This window comes from Diabrotica undecimpunctata, chromosome 3 (genome assembly GCF_040954645.1).
Source record: "Diabrotica undecimpunctata isolate CICGRU chromosome 3, icDiaUnde3, whole genome shotgun sequence".
NCBI classification, from domain to species: Eukaryota; Metazoa; Arthropoda; class Insecta; order Coleoptera; family Chrysomelidae; genus Diabrotica; species Diabrotica undecimpunctata.
Genome location: NC_092805.1, coordinates 161,948,193 through 161,973,362, shown reverse-complemented (window position 1 = coordinate 161,973,362; position 25,170 = coordinate 161,948,193). Strand labels below are relative to the sequence as shown.

Here is a 25,170-nt window from a genome sequence, read left to right as displayed (position 1 = left end):
TAATCATTTCAGTATGTTTTTTTATTCTTCCTTACTTTTTACGTAATTTGTGTCAATGCGGTAGAGTAAGTAGTTTTGAAGTTATTTAGTGTTTAAAGATAATGTTTAAAATACATATAATCGTATTTTTTTGCTTATTTCACATGAGTGTATTTGGTTTATGCAAGACGGCGCCCCACCACATTTTCAATTGGTGGTGCGAAATTATTTGAAAAATCAGTTTCCTCATAGATGGATAGGGCGAGGAAGTGAGTTTCCATGGCCTGTTCGGAGTCCTGATTTTAATCCCTTAGATTTTTATTTTTGGGGACATATGAAGACATTTGTGTATGCTCAAGAAATTAATACCCGACAAGGATTACGGCAACAAATAGAAAATGCCGCAAATTGTATTATATATCAACCGAACATATTTCTGAATGTTAGGAGAAATTTTTCTAATAGAATTCAAATATGTATTGTTACAGGATTTTAAATAAATATTTTTTTCAATAGTTAAGAAGAATTGTTTTAGCATAATAAAAATCATTGTTCTGATTTTTCATGAACTTAATATGAAAAAATCAATTGAAATGGAATTTACTGAATTTACTAATTGTATAACTTTATTAGCGACAGTTATGGCTCGTGTGAATAAGGAAGTATCTATTCCTACAGCGCGCCTCTAGTAACAGCGGAAACTATCTTTTAACACTAGTTTCCACAGTGTGGAAATGGCGCTTGACCGTGCTCACACGAACTCGATCTAGCAGGCATATAGTCATGTTTCGAGTTGTTTCGTGTATGTATAAATGATGTGTCTATGACCTTCATTATTAATCCATTAATGTTGATATATTCTTGTTGCTGACTTCCTCTGTTAGTATTGGGAACCAGAGCCTGGTACATTCTGCATTTAATATTACAATTTTTAAACTGAGTCAAAATAATAATTACTCGTTATATATTATTGAACATATAAATGTATATTTTTTCATTTCAATTTTATATCCATACTGACATTCTTCTTTCGCTAGACCCAAGCAGCGTAGGAGATGACGAAGCAATCGAAGGAGCTTTGGTGCGCAAGCACGAATGGGAGAATACAACAACGAAAGCCAGCAACCGTTCGTGGGACAAGGTATACTGCGTCTTGAAGGGAACCCAATTGGCGTTCTACAAGGATGCGAAGACAGCAAAATCAACGCCGGAACAGAGGTTTAAGGGTGAACCACCATTGGCACTGAGAAAAGCCGTCGCTAATGTTGCGCAAGATTATAAGAAAAAGAAATACGTGTTTAGGCTGAAGTAAGTATTGTTGAGTAATTTTAGAGATTTTTTTAAGTTGTCGAAAATGATTCCTTCTATATTAAAGATTATTTTTAAAATGCTTATTTTTATAAATATGTATTAATAAATTATATACAATTTTAAATTGTGGTGAAACCAGCCTTTCGTAGTAATCAAAAGACACCTTTCACTTTTTAAATATTAATGTTTTAAATGGTAAAATAGTAAATGGTAATACAATTAAATGGTAAACACAATAATTAGAAATTCATAAAAATTAGTTCAGGCAAGAAAAAACATTGCAGGTGTTTTAACAGGAGATTTAATATGACAAATCTAATATGGGAACTATTGGTTGTTCAAAGCCATCTTTCCATATTGTTGTCATTACATTTTTAATTATTGATCCATGTATAGATCCAACAGTCAAATACTTCGATGGTATTTGTAAATGATGTCTCTCCATTTATTATTTCTGTGATTATATCTGTTCTTATATGATCGTGTTCCACAGAACAGCATTCTACAGAAGTCCCGACTTCCAAGTTGTAAGTTACTGCAATAAATAGGTGTCTTTTTGTTCTTTTTTGTATGTTTTTATCCCATAACAATAATTTTTTGTTGTATTTATCATTTCCATTTGCAGTCAATGTTACTCGCAGTTATTTGTATTCTTTAGTATTCTTAATGACGTTTTCAATGTTTAAATCTCGTGTTTTTTTCTCAGTATTAATTTCCAGATCCCAATTTTTTATAATCAACTATATAATAATAATATCTTAAATACGACAACCTGATATCATGTTGTAATAATGTTTTAGAGCTGGGATAAATCTTAAAAAGTATGGAAGAGAGACAGCCTTGCCTCAGTCTCGAAAGTCAACTAAGTCATTGCAACTCGAAAGATTTTGACTTGAAAGTATTCTAAACATCTTTGTTCTGTCCCGACGCTACTTATGTTCCAATCAATTTTAAGCTATACCATAGTTGTCTGATTGCTGGATTGCCATATACCTTCCTTAGGTCTACGAAAAATAGATGTAGTTCGCTCCTGTATGTGAGATTTTTCCGTTAGTTGTTTCAGACAAAACAAGTTATCTATGGAAGATTTTTCTGTTTTAAAGCTGCTCTGCTCATGTCATTATTCAAACTGATTTTCAATGTTGTCTCTTAAAATATTGCCATACAGTCTACCTATAGAAGCTTTTATACGGCGACAACGATATTGCTACAGTTTTTCTTAGACCCTTTGTTATATATGGTACTAGTGTTGGCAATTTTCCATTCACATGGTATCTTTTTTCCCTCTAGACAATATTAATAATTAAAATTATGTATTCTAGTACCATATTAGGTGCATATTTTTAAAGTTCCACGGGTATACCTCCAGTACCAGGTGATTTATTTTTGATTTGTTTCAAATAGTTCTTGATTTGTTTAATAGTTAATGGTAAATTCACACTTTCTGCTTTTTCTTGATAGTACTTAACATTACGAAATGTATCTCTATTTTTAGAAATTTCTTTCACTAATCTTTCTACTCATTTTTACTACGTTTCTATAGCTTTCCAAGCTGTCCTTGACTTAGAACATCCCAATAATCTATAAATTTTATTACATCTTTCCCAATGTTCGTTTTTTTATGTTAATTATCTATTTCCACATTACATAGCAGTGTCTTCTATATATTTATCTATCTTCAGGGTCTTTAGTATTTAGCTATTTATTATATGCCTAATTTTGTTTCACGAGGTCTTCTAAATCTTCATTCCACCAATAGTTTCTATTTCTTTTGTTTGTTCTGGTCTATTAAGGCTTCTTTTGTCGCCTGGTGAAGATACATTTTTTAATCGACTGAGTACATTTCTTCTGGTGTACTTACATGTTTATTTTTCATCTTTTCTGCTAGTCTTAATTATAGAAACAAATGTGGAGTCATCATAAACCATCTAAAATATATATTATTATATTTATTCATAATAAAAATTACAGTTTTTTTTAATTGATCTAACCTAATTCTCTTTTCTTTGTTTAATTTATTTAAATACTCTCTCTTTTGCAGATTGGAAAGCGGTGGCGAATTCCTCTTCCAATCACAGAACGATTCAGAGATGAACACGTGGATTTCAAATATAAATTCTCACGCAGACACCGAATCTGCCGGTCCTTCTCGCTCACATACATTACCCGCATCTGGGCAGAAGGAGGATTCCAAACGTCGCAGCTTCTTTACTTTAAAGAAAACGTAAGTACCTCTATTTATTTCCTATTAATTATTAGTTGAAATCGACAAAAAATCGACAAGGTTACATTGCATCCACCGTCGCTATTTGATCTACCGCTATATCACTCAAGCTAGGAAGCACAATGTCGAGGAGTTGACGTAAAAACAGTCTATACCAACCAGGTTCAAAATGCGCATTCTGTGAAATAACGATGTCGCAAATACTTTTTGTTATGTAACTACCAATTGAACAGTGTTAATATCAACTCAATGATAATATTAACCCTGATGTGGAAACTGTCTTGAAATCTGAAATTGTTCGAGGTAAAGTTATTCAAGGTTGTCCAGATCCATGATAACGAATTAGGAATTTTTTAGGACATGGATGAAGCACTATTGATAAACTGCACTCGAATATTTTTATAATTGGAAAAGCATCTGCTCGATAAAGACGAAAGTATAGATCAAAAAAAGTAGTTTATATCTTTTAATGTTTTATGGTTTTATGATTTCATTCATTGCTATTGACAGTTTTAGTTTCACTTGTAAATAGCTCAGATAATACAATTATTAATTAAATGGTTAAAATCACAGTATTACTTTAACTCCCTGCCTGGTGTATTTCATAAAATAATAATTACATATACATAGTCCTGCCATAAATATTAATACAAGTGTAAACGTGGCGTGTACGGGTGACACACTGAACGTAGCTAAAAGTTATCTTGACATTACTGACTGTTGACATGTACACTATAAACACGCCAAAACATTCCAGTCTAGTTTGAGCCTTTACGATAGAGTTCAAAGACAAAGAGTACCGAATTGCTGCCATTGCTGTTCATAAGTGTGGAATAGAAAGAGCATGTGAAATTGTTTTTGAATACGGGAAAAGTAAGTGACCGTAAAAGATCCGGCCGACCTTTCGTGGTTCGTCCGCCACAGGTTATTAACGCTGTTAAATCAAAAATTAACAAAAATCCTGCGCGAAAACAAAAAATTATTGCTCGGCAAATGGAAATTGCACCGAAAACCATGAGTTACATTATAAAACAAGACTTGGGACTTACAAGTTTTTAATCGACAAACAAGACAACGTGTTGTAGGGTAGAGGGCGTTACAAAGAAATTCTCTTTACAGATAAAAACTTTCACTAAGCAAAACGATATGGTTTATGCACGGTCTTCCGCAAACTGGTGCCAAGGATCAAACGAGGACATTTTCCTACCTCAGTGATGGTTTGGTGGGGAGTGTTCTATGACGTCGTCACTTCTTTACATTTTTGTGAAAAGGGCGAGAAATTATCAGCGGGACATTTTAACAAATGTAGTGGAACTTCTAAACTACACATGTTTCAAAATATACCATGGATATCCAAATAAGACTCTACATCTGCGCATAAGACGAAAACAACTGAAGAGTGGCTTGAAAATCATATAGCCGTCAGCCAGCGCAGACCTTAATCTACTCGACTACTAATTGTGGTTATTTTTAAAGGGCATGGTCTGCACAATACGTAACCATACTCAAGAGTCATTGAAAAAAGCTCTGGTAGAAGTTGTGGACAATGTGCCTATGGATGTCATCTCTGTACAGCGATCGATGAATGGCCTAACAAACTTCGACTCTGTATACAGGCAAACAGCGGCCATTTTGAATAATTTTTTTGTAGTTTGTAGTTCATTATATTAGTAATAAATTATGCAAACATTTTCAAATCATATTCTAATTAATTTTTTTTTGTTTTCAGATAAATTTCTACTTCTACTCTTGATCATACCTGTATCTTTACGCTTTACCTGAGAGGACTCCTGTCCAGACTTCGCCCTTCTTTTTTTATATTAGCATAAATATTTAATATATTTTTCTTGTAGTTTGCACATTATATTATTAAATAGTAATTTTAAATGTATAGTAATATATATTATACTATGTGATTAAAAATTTACTTGACTGGGGCACAAAACTACCAACCTCAGCGAGCCAGTGTTGTATTATTTATTAAAAAACTATTTGGATATATACATAGTTGAAGAATAAGAAGAAAATAAAAATGTACGATGTAAAGTCCCAGCATAACCGTTTACAGTTAACTGTTCGGCAGTTTTTTGTCTGCCCTTTTCCCTTTTTCATTTTTATGTTTGATGTAACTAAACCTAAACCCGTTATTTTTAAGTTGCAATATATTTTAAGCTTTGCTTAGCAAAGGTCGATCGGTCGGTGACAAGTCATTTATTATATTTCACTATTATTTGTAGAGTTATTTCTATTTTACATAAATGAACTGTGTGCTTTTAAAAATGGAGTTATAATAAATATTGTTTTTAGTAGTTGTTTTATTTTTTCTGGGATTGTTATACAGAGTGGACCAAAAATCTGGAAACGGACAATTATCTTGTAAATTGCTAGTCATAATTGTACAAAATTTGGGGTACACCTATGTTGGGATACGGAGATTCCATATTTGATATTTGCGATGTTGCCAGATTTGTGGATTCTCTTATATTATTAGTAACTTTGGATTTTCAAATTTATCACCCTGTATATTCAGTCATTATCGGAATCTCCTATTCAATACGAGTTCAACCATATGTAACACTTATGATTTTATGTAGTCTGGAAGGTCTTAAATACATAAAACAGAAGTCTGGCAACGCCTAATTGTCTCAATAAATTTTTTAAGGCTAACTATTTTCAACTACATTAAAACGTAACAATTGATAGATTACAACATTTTTTAACATACTGGTTACTTTATCAAGTGTTCACAATGTGCTCCATTTGTGAGTTGACAGTACCCTAATCGAATGTAGAATGCGTCTACCACATTTCTCCATGATTGTCTAGAAATTATTCGAGATTCATCGATAATTCGTGGCCTTAGCTCTGCAAGACTTGTTCGTTTAGTTTTGTAAACTGAATTTTTCAAGTATTCCCAATAAAAATAACTTTTAGGATTGAAATCAGGTGAACGTGGAGGCCATTCAATTCTACCTCGTCTATCAATCCATTGTCCGGGAAATATTTCATCTAAATAACGCCGAACATTTACACCAAAATGAGCTGGACCTCCATCTTGCTGAAACCACATCTGATTAAAATTGGCCCCAAACAAGTTTCTCAGTGTAGGTACAATTTCACTTCTAAGTAACATTTTGTAACTATCTGAAGTTAAATTTCCTTCGATAAAAAATAGCCCAATTAACTGGGTACTTACTATACCTGACCATACTTTTAATTTTTGTGGTCTTTGAGTATGGTTTTCACGCATCCAGTGTAGATTTACGTTACTCCAGTACCTTAAATTGTGTCGATTTACACTTCCACACAGTGTAAAGGTTGCTTCATCGGAAAAACATATTCTGTTAACGAAATTTTCATCATTTTCAATTTTATTCATCATTACCTCAGTAAACTCTAATCTACGGTCGAAGTAATCTTCACTTAATTCTTGCAATAGATTAATTTTGTATGGTTTAAATTTCTTTCTTCTTCTTTGAAGAAGAAAGAAATTTCTTTCTCTCCGTTTTGCTGACAACCATAAGTTTTGTCTTAGAAGTATTAAGTTTTAGCCCATATTCATCACATGCTTCGGTAACCCTGTTTATAAGTCGTTGCAGGTCTTCTGCATCGAAGGCAATAAGTACCGTGTCGTCTGCATATCTGAGATTGTTGACATTAATTCCGTTGATTGTAATGCCTGTATCTTTAACTAAGGCTTCTTTGAAAATAAATTCGGAGTAGATATTAAAAAGTAGAGGCGATAGAATACATCATTGCCTCACTGCACGTCGTATTTCCACTGCTTCCGTCGTGTTGTGTCCAATTCGTATGTTTGTACATTAATGCCAATACAAATTTTTGATAATACGGAGGTCTCTGTCATCTATTACCACCTGTTGCAAGACACCTATAAGTTTGTCATGGTTTACTCCGTCAAAGGCCTTTTCAAAGTCGATAAAACACATATATACCGATCGTTCGATGTCCCTACATCTTTGAACCATGACCTGCAAACTGAAGAGTGCTTCTCTGGTTCCAAGGTTGTTTCTGAAACAAAATTGTATTTCACTTAGTTGTACTTCTATTTTGTTGTAAATTGTCGAGTGCAGTATTCTTAGGAAAATTTTCAGTACATGACTCATCAGACAGTGTGGACAGTAGCCAGTCTTTTGGTATATGTCCGGTTTCGTATATTTTATTGAAGAGGCTTAGAAGAGAATGATTACCCTTATCGTGGAGTAGTTTGATTATTTCGCTTGGAATTTCATCTGGACCGGTTGCTTTCCTATTCTTTGATAGCTTTATAGCTCTTTCCATTTCATCGAGTGTTATGTTTGAACCAGTCGATATATTTTCGATTTGAATTTCTGTTCTATCATCATCAAACAGCTCCTCAATATATTCTTTCCACCTCTCTAATCTGTCTTGTTCATTGACTATAATATTTCCTTGTTTATCAAGTAAACTACTTGCAGTTGATCTATATGTTCCAGTTATTTCTTTCACCTTTTTGTACATATTAAACGTGCCATTCTTTTTCTGCAGTTCTTCTATTTCAAGACATTTGTTGCTGTACCATATTTCTTTTGCATCCCGGATTTTCCTTCTGATTTCTTTATGGATTTTATTGTATTCTTCAGAGTTTTTATTTTTCTGTTTTCGTCTGCTTCCCATTAGTCCCAATATTTCATCAGTCATCCATTGTTGTTTGCGCTTAGTAATAGTTTTATACTTTTTAGTTTTTTTTTGCATAATGGCTTTGACGTGATTCCAGTGGTCTTCGACGTTATGTGTTTCTTCCGATTTTTCGAACTTTTTTTCTATCTGGTGTGTAATTTCATGACTATTATCTCAATACAGTCAGTGTTTAGTCGGTTGTTGGCGTTTTACTTTTTTAAGTTTGAGTTTTATGTCACTGATTAATAAGTTATGATCTGAGGGGACATCGGCTCCAGATAGTGTTTTAGTTATTTTGATTGAATTTCGGTACCTTTCGGTAATTGTTATATAATCGATCTGATTTCTTATGATCTTCTCTTTAGTATCTGCGCGTGACTTCCAAGTATATAAACGACGCTTGGGTAGTTCGAAGAATGTATTTGTCACACTTAGATTGTTCTCTACGCAGAATTCTACAAAACGGTCTCGCCTGTCATTACGTTGTCCAAGTCCAAAATTCCCTACAATGTTTTCTTGTCAACCTTTTCCTACTTTGGCATTGAAGTCCCCCATTATTATTGTAATGTCTTTGTTTTTCAGCTGACTCATTACCTTCTTTATATCAGAAAGATTATCTTTACTACTGCTGGCTGTGGGCGCAGAAACTTGGACCAGATTTATATCTACTGGTTTTAAGTTTAATAGCATCACGATGACTCTATCCGAAATGTAACTTACAGATTTAATACAGCAAGAGACTTTTTTATGTACAATGTATGCGACGCCATTCCGGTGGTTAGTGCTTTCTTCTCCGGAATGGAATACATCGTGGTCGTCTATGCTATATTTACCAGTCCCCGGATACCTCATTTCGCATATCCCAAGAACTGGTATATTGAGCCTTATTATCTCACGTATGGTATTTTGTATCTTACCAGGCTCGTAGAGACTTCTCGCATTCCGTGTGCCTATTCTGATACCTGATTTTAGTCTTATTTATTTTCCATTTTACATAGATTTCGCTGGATGACGGCCTGGGAAGCCCTGTGTGCTTGTCTTCTCCTGCCGGATCTTGGTGTCCGAGGACCATAATCAGTACATATACCTTTTATTATCATGATGGGGTGGTTTCCCGTTGCCTTCCCCATCGCAGTATCACAACCAATTAAATTGCTCCAGTCATACTTGTGATAGTCCAGTTTCAAGCTGATCCAGGATTATTTCCTCTGTGCCTTGAGCTGGTACTGATGATCGCCGCTGCCCTTCATCACATATAGTGATTCTATATAATCCCTAAAATCAAGAGATTGCCACTTCCGCCATCCACACCGTACCGAAGAAATTCTTAACCGCCGTGGCTGCCGTTGTGGACTTCATCCGTGACCTTGGATAAGGGACCCTACGCAGGTACTAGTTTCCCGTAGTAGTAGGTCAGGAAACACCTAGAATCTGCGGAGGGCAGGGATTGATTGATTTTCCCTGATAGGACTATCCAGAGGAGTTCCTACCCGCGGTTTAAATTTATTCTTACGTAATACACGTAAGACTGAAGAACGACCTACTTCATGTACTTGTGCAACCATGCGTGAGGATGTATGTGGATCTTCAACAAAACTTTGCATTATATTTAAAGTTTTGTTGTCATTCATAACTCTTTTCGGTCTACCTGATTGGTATCTATCTTTTACTCCTCCAGATTCCTCAAATTGCTTTACAGTTTTTTGCACCGTCACCTTATGAATAGGAGAACGGTTTGGGAACCCGAGGTTGATCTTATGGACAGCAGTTTTTACATTTGCCATTAATACAGCCGAACTTTTCAAATTGATGAATAATGGCCAATATGGTTTTTCTACAGGTATTCTATTCTATTTTCAAATGCTGTAATAAATAAATTAATAGTTTCTTGTACAGAGTGGCCTCCAAAGTACCATTTTATTATTTGTACTCTTTCTGCAGTTGTGTAAACAGTCGGCGTATTGAATTTTTATTGTCACACCTAGCCACCTCTGAAATAAATGAGAGATCTTACTTTGAAGCAATAATGGGTGTTCATGTACAATGTAAAGGGAAGACTAGGGGGGAATCCGACTGTGATCTTTTTCTATTAAATGAACACATAATGGTAGTATCTTTGTTAGGTATCTCGCTAATTTTGTGATACTAACCATACATTTTTTCCGAATATGTATAAAAGGTCTGTGGAGCTGCTAACTTCTGGAGCAGAAAAATGAAAAATAGATGATACTATTTTTAGACAACCCACATTGCATGGCTATGTTGCACGTTGTCTAATCCTGCTAGGATTTAGTTGTAACCAGGCAGGACCAAATTTGAAGACTATCTTTAATAAGCCCTGTAAACCTACAGATCTAAAATTTGAAGTGATCAAAAAATTGTATAGGATGATAGATCTTACCTTCTTCTTTAAATGGCTTGTCCCCCCAAGGTAGGTTGTTCTACGTAGTCCTGGACCACGTTTCCTTTCTATTTTTCCCTGGGTAATTACATGGAGGGTAGTCATATTTGGGATTTCATATCACGTGGGGCAAAAGAAACAATTTTCTCCTTTTTACGGTGTTCAGAATCTCTCTTTCTTTGTTTAGACGCTGTAAAACTGCTTCATTCGTCACTCTGTGCATCGTCGATATCCTCAACATGCGGCGGTGCGCCCTAATGTCGAAATCCTTAATTCTTTTACACATTGCTTTAGTGAGTGTCCATGCCGCCATTCCATAATGCAGAATACTGAAGACATAATCCTTCTTAAGAGCATTCTTAGCGCTTTTTGAGGTATGTATACCTTTTGCACCTTTTTAAATGCAAGGAGGGCGCAGGAGCTCACGTAGGCAAGGACACTAAATCCCTGAAGTAGGTTTACTCTCTATCGGGATCGTAGAAAGGTACCTACCCGCTATCCATAAAAACTGTAAATGTTATTAAAAAATCAACAAAAACCTAAAAAATTCAGTTCTCAAAAAATGATCCATAGCTGAATATCCGCAACAATTTAGGCCAATTAAACGAAGATGTGGTGATGGTGATCTTTGGGTTAAAAAATTGGTATGAAATAAAAAATAAAATAAACTGATGACACACTTTTGTAATAAAATTTTACTGTAAATAATATTATCAATAATTTTAATAATGTGATTTTAATTCTATTTTATGTATATTTAGTTACTATCTTATCACACACAATATTATCTTTTCAGCAGTCATTAGAAATTTAAAAATGGATGATACGGAACTGGTGAATAGTGAAAATAATATACTAGAAGATATACATGTAATAATCAATCAATTAGAAAATGGAGATTACCCTTCTTCAAATAATACTTCTGTAAGAGAAGTAGTCCAAAAGGTTTCAGAGTTTTCCAATTTTCTCAATGGCAAAGGAAGATTGGCTTTACTTCATGCAAACGCAAGTGAATCCCAAGAATTGGTGCCTTTAATGTTATCATTAAAAAAGTGTATCAAAAGTACATTATTAGAAATCGGTCAATCACAAATAAAAAAAATCCGCAATTATGTTTGTCCAAAATGTGGGGAAATAATTAAAATTCCTCCCTATGTTGATAACTGGACATACATTCAAGATCATGAACATTTTGAAGAATTATATGTAAACTTTTTGGAAGGATCAATGACTGTTTCAACAGCTATGGAGATTGAATCAAGAGCAAGTACCAGTGGAGAATATTTGGATGAAAGTGATTTGTTAGACAATGAACATACAGATAGCGGTATTGATTACGAAGAAGGTATACATGAAACTTTATCTGCAGATGAGGAAGAACCTCTTGGTAGTAATACATTCAGGTAAGTTGTTTTATTGAAATATTTTCACCTATTTTTGTTTGGATATATTTATCTAATTTTTTTTGATGTTTAAATTGTTACACATTTATCATTTCATTCAGATTTAGCCATACGGCTCACACCTACAGTATCAAAAGGATTGAGCTCTGGTGAGACTCTTTTTGTGCACATCTGAACGTTGAGAGTAGTTCATTTCATTTATTACTGTCATCATTATTTTTGTGTCTTCTATTGATTTACACACAATAAACTCAGTCTAATTAGATATTTCAGAATATACTATAGAGCTATTATTACAAAAACAGTCAGTTACAGGCTTCTAACTGAAGTTTTGTTGTGTATAGGAGCTATTGATACTACAAATCATTTTTAATGTACCAAATTATTGTTTGCAACCGAGGTCCAATCAAATCTTGGGAACCTCCTCGGTATTCACAATCCATAGGTTCAAAACATAGTCTCAGGGTAACCAAAGAATACAGAACAAACCATATCATGGAACACTGAATAGTAAAATAAAAGTAGACACTTGATTAGGTATTATTAAGTATTAAGAAAATAATGAATATTTATCTACTTTTGCCAGTAAAGTACTTAAATCACCACATCTAATGCTACTTTTAGATCCAATATATATCATCATTAGAATCATTTTTAGTTCCTACTCCTTCATGTGTTTTTGACCCACCAAATAAGTTCCTGAATCTCATTACTCTGTTTTCATTAATACCATCAACCTCAGAATTTGTTTACCTCAACTTTAAAGACTTTGATGGGCTGGTCATATAGTGAGAATGGAGACTGAAAGATTGCTGAAACAAGCTCTAGATAGTACAGTGTAGGACACAAGACCAAAACGAAGGCCATAGAAAAGGTAGGAGGATGAATTGACAGCAGGTGCACAAAATTTTCTAGATGTGATAAGTTGAGAAGATCAGCATGTAACTGGATAGAATAGAATATATAAATATAATACTTCAAGCTATTATAAAATGTGCTACCAATGCAGAAAGGAAGAAAAGATGGATTTGTAAAAGAATCCTTAATACAAAGATTGAATTGACAAGAAACAATAATTGTAAAATTCCATGATACAGTTAACAACATTTAATTACAAAAAAGAAGAAAAAAAAAGAAGTTAATTTATTTTTGTATCTATCTATACAGTCAACTAATCTTATCTAATATGAGAAATGTTGTTGTTTACATAGAAACATTATTATTATATCTAATAATTACAAAAATATCATTTCTTTATCTTGTTATATTGTTCTTGAAGTGGTTTTCATTATCTATGTACGTCCCATCAGACATTTACAAAAATTAATATTTAAAGTACCCATCTCCAGAATAACAAAATAAAAGTATCGAAAATGAACAAAAACAAAAAGGAAAGATATGGGAAACATAAGATACATTTTTTAAATAGCCTTATGAGACAATAATGGTGAACAGAACCAATTGAAGAAGAAGAATTAAAAAAAAGTTACTGGAGTATGTTGCCTCAAGTTAGCCAAGGCATTAACTATCTCAATTATGTAATAAAATGCTGTACTCAAAGTATGAAACAATATTTCTGTTTGCCATTTTTTGAAATTCGTCACATTTTCTTGTACATGGTGTTTTTAAGTCAGTTAAGAGTGTGTTTATTAGCTTTAATTGTATTTTGACACTCCTTGTTCCACTGCAGTACAGTTTGTTTCAGTTTGACTTTGGTTATTTTCCTCCTTGTGCTTTTGTTGCTTTGTATAAAAATCAATGGGAAGTTTTCTGTTTTATGATTGATGTCACCTTCAAGTAAATAATTTGATGGTAGTGCATTTCTTTGTATAAGTGTGATTTTCGTTTGTGGACCTTCTTTTTTTCAGAGAAGTTTGTTGTTTTGGGTTAATCTATTATCAGTAATTAATATAGGCCATACTAATGGTCACTGTCATATCTATACACTACTTTCTACTTTAAAATCAGTTTATGAACAATCATACAATCGACAGTTCAGTAGCAAGTTGTTGCCTGTAATAGATCTAAAATATATCTTTTTGTATGTGTTCAACAGAGTGAATTCAGATGTATTTAGGGCTACCACGATTTTAGGCTTTGGAATTTGCTCAACTAATATTTCTACTTGTTTGGATTGAAACTCATCAGATAATATGAGTTTATTGCATATGAACCCAGTGATGCCACTCCTCACGATTTATCTGATTTATTGTAAGTTGTGAGATCTCAGTCTTATATCTTACTATTTTTAAAATTTTTAGACTGGTACTATAAATGTATATGAGAAAATCAGCATTTTTAAAGTGCTCTTAGATTGTCACCTTGAAATATTCATAAATAGACTGTATTTTTTAAAGTGCTTGCACTACTCCAATTAATATACACAAAATAATATAAACAAAGCTTAAAAGGTTCTTTATTGCTTTGAAAGTGTAAATATTGGTCCATAAACAACTGAAGTTTATGTGTATTTATCATTAAATATCAAGAATAGCCCCAATTTTGTATTAAAGGATCAACAGACCAAGATGATTTAAGTGTGTGTTTGAGATATGAAACAAATCAGCAATTTCATATAACAATGAATCTTAATATTCTTGGGTATCTTAATATTCTTGGGTAAAATAGGTTAATAATTTTCATTGAAGTACCATAAAGAATGTTTATAATCATTGCCTAAAATATTGAATCGATAAATCCATAGCCTGCAGTATATAGGTAGGTAGGTAATTTCCTAAAATTATATCTGATACTGGTGGTTCCCCTAAAATAGGCCCTTTTTTAGTACACTAATTTTTAAATATGTACTTATATATTAATTAATATATAACAAAATAAAGTATTTAAAATAGTTTTGTATAATTATATATCATTTAAAAACTCCCATTTCCTTCAAAATTCAACTGTAGCGAAATCTCACAATTTATTTCTTCCGATCTCACGATTTCTCTTCGACTTCATATGGCATCACTGTATGAACCTGTTATAAGATAGTTCTTAAGCCATTAAGGGCCGAGACAATAAACAAAGAGAAATTTGACAATTGATTTATTAGATTGGATTAAAAACACATAAATTAAGACTAATTTACAACCAAAAAGAATTTTTTTTTCTCATGAAAGGAAAAACAGGTGGGTGCGTATACGCACCTTTGGCCGAATACGCATACAATTTTTAAAAAAGGAACATATTGTATCTTAACTGTAAATTAAATTTTAAGATGAAATTTTTCGAAACATTCGGGGTGTAGATGCACTGTACACTTTTTACATAAATAAATAGTATTACTTTTGCACATCCGACATTTTCTTCTTGCACTATTATCGTCTCTTTTTATAATGTGGCCAATATTGTCGAATCTAGTTTCATCTGGTAAAGCAAATTTAGATGGACGTCCATATACTGAGTTTGACAATGATGTAGCGGTTTCTTCACTATTCTCTGCATGTCCACTATATTTTAGTAAGTTAAGAACCAATCTCGAACGAAACTCCAGTTGGGAAATTTTAGAATCATTCGCAATTTTAAAAATTTTCCAACTATTGACCACCATACTGTCAATCATGTTAGTAAACAACGGCCACCACCACTTTTTTCCTCTTATTTTAATATGGTAATTCGCAATGCCATTATCATGCAGATCCACTCCACCCCTGTATTGGTTATATTGGTGAATTACATTAGGCTGAGGGATAAGAATTTCTTTGTGTTCTTTACGGTTATAACGTTTAGTTTGCATAAGGGGTAAAACGTCACATGTATTTGTCATTACAGTCACTACTGAATTATCGTTCCATCTTGTCACCAAAACTTCTAAATTGGAATCGAATGCACATGTATATGAACCTCTTTCCATTTTTTTCATAATTTTGTTTTCTTCTAGAGGACACTTAGCAGTGCGATTTTCCCTTACTGTTCCTGTTGCAAAGAATCCTTTTTCTTTCAATAGTCCAAAAAGAGCATATGACGTAAAGAAGTTGTCGAAAAAAACCTTATGTTGCTGTGGGTTTTTAACTATCGAAAGTAAATTCAAAACAACTGCCGTTCCTAAGCTAAAACTATTATCTGTTTTCTCAGTTTTTCCGCCATATGGAATAAATTTGAACAAATAACCAGTATCAGAACATAAACACCATAGTTTAAAACCAAATCTAACAGGTTTTCCACGGATGAACATTTTGCACGAATGTCGCCCGAAATATGGAACTATTTCCTCGTCAATGGAAAGATTTTTTGCAAAGACTCCAAATTGTGCAAACTTTCGGTTAATTATGTCAAAAATTGGTGACAATTTTGCAAATTTATCATTTTTATTCAGTAAGGTGTTATCTGACAAATGTATGTTCTGTTTGATTGAACGAAATCTATGTCGGCTCATGCTTTCTCTTACAATGTGCACTTCTTTATCCTCATCCTTCGACCAATACATATCAACTTGAGGCAGAGTGTGATAACCAGATAATATACATATGCCAATAATTTTTTTTAAATCTGTATCATTCATTTCAAAATCGTGACGGTTATTCTGCGATGCATAAATATTTGTAAAATATCGAATGCTCTGACTTACTTCTTTATCAAAAAAGAGTGAAAAAACTTCAATAGGTGACTTGCCTCCATGGTTGGCTTTTATATTTTCTAAATATCGATCAGACTGATGTTGAATTACTGCCGAGTACGAAGGAGTATCTGTTTTTACCCAACTTGGGACAAATTGGGATTTATTATTTTTGCCTGGTTCTTTCTTTGGACGTTTTGATCTGTGGTTCAGAGGAATATCATCATCAGAATCGTCAGAATTCCCATTCACTTGTATTTCATATGTACCTGCAATATCTGTTTTTATTCCTTCTGTACCAATAATATTATCATCAATGTCTTCTACATCGGAAATTTCATCTGTTTCCGGCGGCACATAAACCACATCAAGTGAGTCAGCATTTTCACAGTCTGAGTCTTCTTCTAAAGGCGGGTACACATATGCGAGCAGAACTGTTCGCGAACCGTTTGTGAACGCTATATTCGTTAATTTGTACGACGGGACGAACCGCTTGCGAGCTGTTCGTTCGTTGCTCGTCAGGAACCACAGCCTGTCGGTTTTTGGGACGAACACAAAGAATGTTCGCAGAACTATAAATTGTGTCTATAAATTGTTTCTGCTAAGTGTGCGATGAGATCATTCGGTTAAACAAAATTGCTGAACGAGCGCGGCTTATCTAAAGTAACGAGAGAAATTAATAACAGATAATGTAAACAAAATACCGAAATGTTTAGAATAACGAAGTAAATTAATTATTGGTTTGTTATTAGATAGTTAGGGTATTGGATAACCTGAACATAAACATATTTTCAACGAACTCTTCGCGAACAGCTCACGAGCAGTTCGCAAACAGTTCGGCTCGCATATGTGTACCCACCTTTACAAAGCCATTAACTCTTTAGTAGTTAGTGCCCTCTTCATTTCATATTTCGAGAATTTACTAAAATAAACAAAAAAATGCACTACTATATACACGCATTCATATGATAATAATTTAGCTTACCTCATTTCAACTTATATGGAATATAAAACAAATAAACACAAGGAAACTTTCAAACTGATTTAAGTCAAGAAAAAAGCAAATATAACGTTTACAGCACACAGCAATTTTATAAATAGTGAATGAAGTGAGATCGTAATTTCAGATTGTTTAGTCTAGGAAAAAAAAATATGGTTTCGGCCAAAGGTGTGTATACGAATCCATCGTATAAACATGCAATTATAGACCTTATTTTTAAAGTATGAATGAATAAGTTTTTAGAATAATAAAAATTTCAACATATTTTTATAATTATAGAATACAAAATATGAATTAAGTTTATAATTAGTATCGGAAAAATTTTTTGTATGAAGATGTGCATAAATCATTAAATTATGCAAAATTATAATAATCTTAAAATATTTAAAAAGTAATATTTTTGTCAAAAGAAAAATGATACTATATACCTCAATCTATTGAGATGTTTCTTCAATAAAAAGAAAACATTAAAAAAATTATTTTCGGGCCAAAAAAAAATTTACAATAAAGGTTAATGGGTTAATATCTAGTACAGTACCCTGATTTTCTCTGTATGAACTATCTCTTACAGAGTGATCTTCATAATTTTACAAATGATTACTAAAATACTAATACCAAAGCAAACATAATGACTGTATTTTCTGACACACATATTTTCCTGTTTGAGATTACATGAATAAAATATGTGTTCCCTTTAACATCCAGAACTGGAGTTTAAATATACATCTTAAATTACGAATATTTAAAATAAAAAAGGATATGGAAGCCTTATCAATTTTTTAATTTCAATTCTAATTAGCAAAATTAAACAATGCAGTGCATGTAGATAAAGAACATTGTAATTAAGTATGTTATGGGATTCACTAACTCATTGTTGTAAAGTGTGCATCCCGGAATATTGACTAGGTTACCATATATATTTGATAAAATCACAATCAGTGTCAGTTTAATATTAGTTGTGAGATGTGTTTATTACTATATTGCAATAAATCAACAAAACATTGAAACAATTTGTATATTTTTGATTTGTACTAATGGAAGATCCGAAAAAGTAAGTAATGTTACTAAAAAAAAAAAGTTTGCTATGTATTCTATTTCTGTATCACCCAGTATATGACTCCTAAATATTTTTTAAATATTGTTTGTTTGGTCTTACATGTTTTTATATCTTGGTTCTCTAGTCCAGTGAATGAACAATTTACACTATGAATACTTTAAAACTGCATCGTTTTACTTGAAATTTTGACATGAGCCGTAAAATAACTTAAATAACAAAAGTTATATAGTGCCGATATGTGCTTTTACCCTACGGGTCAATGTCACCCCTTCTCAAGGGTGTACATTTGAAACCTCAAAATAACCCCAGAAATTGATACATAATCAAATTTTAAGGAAAAAATGTCATAGGAAATTTTTTTGTTTACTTAATACTTTAAAAGTTATTTCGTTCTTAGTTTTTCTTTATTGTTGTAGACGCAATATAAAGAGATTTATAGCTCCATGAAGCCGATTTTTTTCTTTGTCGAAAATTTATTTAAAGATTTCAATGTTAAATAATTTACTATTTTTAATGAGAATAAGCCACAATTCTGGTTTATTGAGATGCTACAAGAAAATAGCTTTAGAACAACAACGTTAAATAATTTAAAAAGGAGCAATTTATCGGGGAAAACTTGAGCTTTTGTAAAAGTCTATATGGAAGATGATTAGAGGACAAAGAAAAAAAATTAATGAACTAATAAAAACGAAACACATTCAGAAGGAAACGTGAGGAGTCTACTTTCGATCCCTATTTGCTAAATGTGACGATAATGAACCACCAACACTAGAGGTGACGACAAACGAAGAAATAAATATTGAGGAGGAAAAGGTAAAGGAAATTAAAAAATAAAAAATCACCAGGAGAGGACAAAATACTGAACGAACTCCTAAAGTACGGAGGACCAGATCTGACCAAACAACTATTAAAACTAATCCAAAAAATAATAGAACAAAACAGAATTCCTCAAGAATGGAGATCAAGCATCCTAATACCCCTCTTCAAAAATGGAGACAAATCGGTCTCGGAAGGTTACAGAGGCATTAATTTATTAAACACAGCACTAAAATTAATTACCAAAGTGATAACAAATAAACCAAATGAAATTATAACACTAGCAGAAGAACAACAAGGTTTTGGGTCGAGAAGATCATTCACCGACGTTATATTTATAATGAGGCAAGTGCAAGAGAAATCATTAGAATACAATAAACCGGCATATCTATGTTTCGTGGACCTTAAGGCATTTGACCGGGTCTAATTAAAAGACATTATCCACTTACTGTACGCAAGAGAGATACCTCTAGGAATAATCAAAACGGTCGAAAATATCTACCAAAACAACACAATAAAAGTAAATGTAGAAGAAGAACTAACCGATACTATTGAAGCTGGCAATGGGATAAGATAGGGAGATTCTCTGAGTCCTCTATTGTTCAACCTGATTATGGATGAAATAATAAAAAAAGTAAGAACTAAAAAAGGATACCAAATGAGAGAAAAACAACTTAAAATAATCTGCTATGCAGACGACGCAATACTACTCTTTCAAAGTGAAGATGATTTACAACGTATGCTGCACCAATTTAATATAACCGTCAGAAAATTTTACATGTTAATTTCTCCAAAAAAGACAAAATGCATGGTTACAACAGCAATTTTATTAAGATGTAAATTGGAGCTAGAAGGTCAGATAATAGAACAAGTGGTGGAGTTTAAATATCTAGGCATCACATTATCTAGCTACGGAAAGCTCGAAACTGAAGTGGAAGATCAAGTGAATAGAGCAAACAGAGCCTCAGGCTGCCTGAACGAAACAATTAGGAGAAATAAAAATATCGGGAAAAAAACGAAAGGCAGAATTTACAAAACAGTCATCAGACCAATAATGACATACGCGGCAGAAACAAGACCTGACACAGAGAAGACAAAAAGGATGTTAGAAACAGCAGAGATGATAACACTTAGAAAAATTGATGGTAAGACACTATGGGACAGAGCTAGAAGTACAGATATACAACGAAATGCAAGGTGGAGAGCATCAAGCACTGGGTAAGAAGTAGAAGAGTGGAATGGAACGATCATATAAGCAGAAGACCACGAAAACGATGGAACGACAACTTACTGGAGGCACATTGAAAAACAGAGTCATGTCTATATAAAAAGAACAAGAAGAATATGTTCCAGAAGTTTGAATATGTTAGAAAGTATAGATTTAGAAAAAAAGTTGTTTAAACAAATTTGAGAAGTGAATTCTTGGAATATTAGACTTATATAAGTGTCTATGATAAAATAATATATTGTATTTTTACAGTTTTTTAGAAATAAATTATAAGCTTAAATCACCAAACAGCAAGGTTAGCATAAAATGTAAAAACCGTTGCGTAAGAAGCATACATTCACATTTTAATGTTGATTCATACGTGCAATTATAATTTAATAGTTTAATTTCGAATGACGTATTTATTTTCTGCATTATTTTTTAATTAAGGTAATATTGAAATACTGACATAGATATATTTAGAATACCATTTTGTTGTAACGTATGTGACAATAGTTTTCGGAAAAATATCAGTAAAGAATTTAGAGAAAATGGTAAAATATATTCAAATAATATTTGTAAGTATAAGTCTTTTTGAAGGTTTTTCTTTCGTCATTATAAAGGGGTGTCTGGAATCTTCAAAAAGACATCTCAGTCCAGGACGCTGGCTGACTGACCTTAGTGCAGGATTCGTTCTTCGTACTCCCGGGGTACTTTAAAATGCCCTCTCGTCGCCGAGTCTACGCCGAACGCCTACCTGCTAAACCTCCTCTGTCATCCAGCGATCCGGAAGCGTAATGGCCGCTGGCCGCTGTAAGGCCGGCATCACATCAGAAGCACTACCTTCATTTATTAATTATCCATTCATCCACATATACACATCATTCATCAGTAAGGAGACTTCCTGTCTTGTTCCAGGTAGCGCGTAGAAGACTCTCATCGCTCCTAGTACGGCATCACCCCAGACGGGCATTTCCTCCTTCCCCACAGTCTGACTCACGCAGTCTGACCCACTTTTCTAGCTTCAACTTCCAGCATTTTTCCCTCTTACCTTTGCCGTTGGTCCAGCTGTCTTTCTTCCTCTTCTTTTTTCTTGATCACTGCACGAACTGTGCTTTATTCTCAATCATTTCTCTCACTGTAACAAAATTGACACCTGTCTCTTTCCATTCTGTTCATTTCTACTATCCATCTGTTGCACTCTAACATCGTATGTGTCACAGTGTCCGAGTGTCCACAGTATAGGCATTCATCTGTGTCAGCCTTTCCGAACCTAGAGAGATAGGCCTTAGAACACCTGTGGCCACAGTCCACCTCTTATGTTCGAGATCAGCATTTTCGTCCACTGTGCCACATTCTCCGTGTTGTTCCATTCTTCTTGCCATCTTTAAATTGATCTTTCCCTTTCCTGTCTTCTCTCAGCCATAGTAAGGTTTGTGTCTCTTCTCTCATAGACTTTTTTTCTTTCCACCGCCAAAACATGCAACTTTTTAAAACATTCCAAAACAACAGTCTTTTTGAATCTAACCTTCTATACTGGCGTTGTATCAATTTTTCTCTATAGTAAAATGCTAAAGCGATCGTCACGAAATAATTGGAAGAATCCTTTACTCGACGAGGCGACTCCATTATGCAACATGTAAACTTTTTCAATTTTATTAAAATCTATAAGAAGGATATTAACGAACAGCGGTTTAATGTACTTTCGAATGTACAAAAAATTGTTAATATGAGTAAATAAACTTTGTAAATTGATTATAAAAAAATTGTATAAAATAAATAATAAAATTACTTTATTCACTTTTAAAAATATTATTTAAAATTTAAAAATTTACTGGCCTACATTTAGTGACCTACTTTACCGCTTTTGAATTTACCTAATTCAAAACAAAAAATGTTCAATTAGCAACTAAATCCTTGTCAGTAATAAAAATTCTGAAATATTGGAACCGTGATAAGCAGATATTGCATTGGTATGTCTTTTAATGTCTTGATTTACAAACCTTGTTCCATTTCTGAAAATATTTTATCTTTTTTACCTCACATAAGAATACTAAACCAGTCTATAACATGCATATTAAAAGAACAACTCTCATCTTATGGTCTTCTACACAAATAAACAAAACACCTATTCAATATTTTATTTTCTACATGGGGCTGATATGATACGTTTTTACAGTGGTTTTTCTTATTTGAAAATATATAGAGAACATGGTGCTCTCTCTCTCACTATATTAAACCTGATCTTTGCATGACGATTATGCTTAATATTGATTGAAAAAGTATCAGGGAATTCGATATCAAGTGTCGAGACATCTTAGGCAATACTGAACTCGCTCGTAGTACCTAAGGTTTGTGTTTGATACTATTGGTGAAGGGATTTATATATTTGTTAGTGAATGTGTTATTATAGAGGTTTGTTGCTTTCACAATATAAATTCTACAGGTGATGCTTGTAATGCTCCAAGAGATAGTCTGTGAAGTGCTGTGTTATGTATATAGTCTAGCTGTTTTAACAATATAGGGATGCAGAGGTGTAAATAATTGATCCCTAATCCATTTTTGATCTTAATAAAATTCTGTAGATAGTTCTTCTTAAGGTGCCATCTCTGCTACGGAGGTTGGCAATCATCATAGCTATTTTAATTTTTGAGGCAGTAGCTCTAAATAATTGTTTTGAGCTGCATCCAACCCATTCTCTCAGGTTCTCAAGCCATGAAATTCGTCTTCTTCCGATGCTTCTTCTGCCATCTATCTTTCCTTGCATTATGAGTCGCAGGATGCCATACTTCTCGCCCCACATCACATGTCCGAGATACTGTAGCTTTCTTTCTTTAATTGTAAGTTCAACTTCCTTCTCTTTATCTATTCTTCTCAGTACTTCTTTGTTCTCTATCTACCCAGGAAGCTCTCATAATTCTTCTATAGGTCCACATTTCAAAGATTGTTATAAATGTAAATCAATCACAGCCCCAGTATATATTTGACAATATTCTCATTAAATTAAGTTTCTCATTACATGTCAATACTAACTGCCTAACGTGTTCTTTCCAAGCAAGCCGTCTATCAAACCACATACCTAAGAATTTCACACATGATTTGAAGAATAGTGATGTGTTAAATTTGAGATTCTTTGAGAATTAAGGTTCTTTGTAGAGAACATCATACATACGGTTTTTGTAACTTAGAATTGAAATACTGTATCTCAAGACCACCCTTCTAGCTTTTGTAAAAAACTTTGGAAAGCTATTGCGGATAAACTAATATCTTTGCCTTTTACATAAACAACCAAGTCATCTGCATATAAACGTGCTTTTAAACTATTCGATTCGTCGACAGGAATACGGTTATTACCGACAGCCAGTAATGGCACGGAGAACTCTTCGGCAGAAAGATCGTTTACCAATCTCAACTTACTTGTTTTGTCATCAGTCAGTTTCAGTAATTTATCATGCACTTTCTTCTACTGTGGGTTCATTCAACATTGCATTTCGATTATATTCACTTTACTTTCCGATTCTAGATTGAAAGCGTTGTAAATGCACGATTTGTCGATGTCATTCCTAACTTCACTAACAAACTGCTGCACATGACAAAATACATGTCTCTAAAAAAGTAAATCCCAATCCCTAGATTGTGATTCCTTAAATTGACACGAATTCGATGTAAAATGGCATCCTTGTACTTTACATCCTTTTTATAGCTTGTATTGTACATCTTTATAAACAAAAAGGTATAAAGATGTTACAATTTACACAAAAATAATGTGCTGTTATCTGGTAACAATTTTTGAAACTTTATTATATTATGATTAAACTAATATAAATATATATCTTGGGATACTTAACTATTTTATTTTAATTATCTTGTTTTTATTTCAAATATTTAAGAGTTTATTACTAAGTGTTTAAATTATTATATTAAGAATTTTATTTCATAAACAAAAAAATGAGTTTAAATAATTAACTGGACTTTGTTTCATATCTATAGCTAACAGTAACAATTAGTGATGCTCATTTATTTAATCTCTAAAATTTTGGTTCAACTGTACTTGTAAAAGTTATGTATTTACCACAGACCACTGATTTGTGGTATTTACAAGGAAAAATTTGACGTTCCCGTCCATTTTTGATGTGTTTATTTACTTAAGCATTTTTACATTATTTTAGGTTTAACTTCAAACCCCAATATGATCCTGTCATCGAATCAACGCTGTATCCGGATTCGTTCAAATCGTTAAAAAAATTCGATAGTTGCCAATACATGTGCATACAAAAAGTTAATTCATACAGAGCCTTCTGTCTTCTATGTTGCTGTGATTTAGTTGCTAAAAATGCTGCAAAGAGGATTTCTGTAAAACATTGTGTTAATCACGTCTTGGGTCAACGTCATACAAAGGCGTGCATCGATGAATTATGTTCGGGAGCATTGGAAAATTATCATCAGTTGTTTTGGAACCTAGAACTTCCTTATCAAGCGCACCAGGTAATTTATTTAATTTTGTATATATTTAATCTATCGCTAGACTTATGATGCACCAATTATTATTAGAGAA

At 33.1% G+C, this 25,170-nt stretch overlaps 2 protein-coding genes across 12 annotated transcripts in view; both read left to right on the top strand.

The window, feature by feature from the left end:
- Positions 1–5,823, top strand: part of beta-Spec (spectrin beta chain) — a 105,613-nt gene extending 99,790 nt beyond the window's left edge. For all 9 annotated transcript variants that reach the window (XM_072527419.1, XM_072527418.1, XM_072527415.1 and 6 more), the window contains 3 exons: positions 1,017–1,287; positions 3,332–3,514; positions 5,244–5,823. In XM_072527419.1, the coding sequence (XP_072383520.1) occupies positions 1,017–1,287; positions 3,332–3,514; positions 5,244–5,247 (458 nt within the window). In that variant the 3' untranslated portion in view covers positions 5,248–5,823. The remainder of the gene's footprint in view (positions 1–1,016; positions 1,288–3,331; positions 3,515–5,243) is intronic.
- A 5,378-nt stretch (positions 5,824–11,201) lies between these two features.
- LOC140437723 (uncharacterized) overlaps positions 11,202–25,170 on the top strand; it is a 42,767-nt gene continuing 28,798 nt past the window's right edge. Inside the window, exons 1-3 of one of the 3 annotated variants that reach the window (XM_072527409.1) lie at positions 11,202–11,218; positions 11,371–11,977; positions 24,785–25,100. In XM_072527409.1, the coding sequence (XP_072383510.1) occupies positions 11,391–11,977; positions 24,785–25,100 (903 nt within the window). In that variant the 5' untranslated portion in view covers positions 11,202–11,218; positions 11,371–11,390. The other 2 variants (XM_072527408.1, XM_072527410.1) reach the window with 2 other exon arrangements.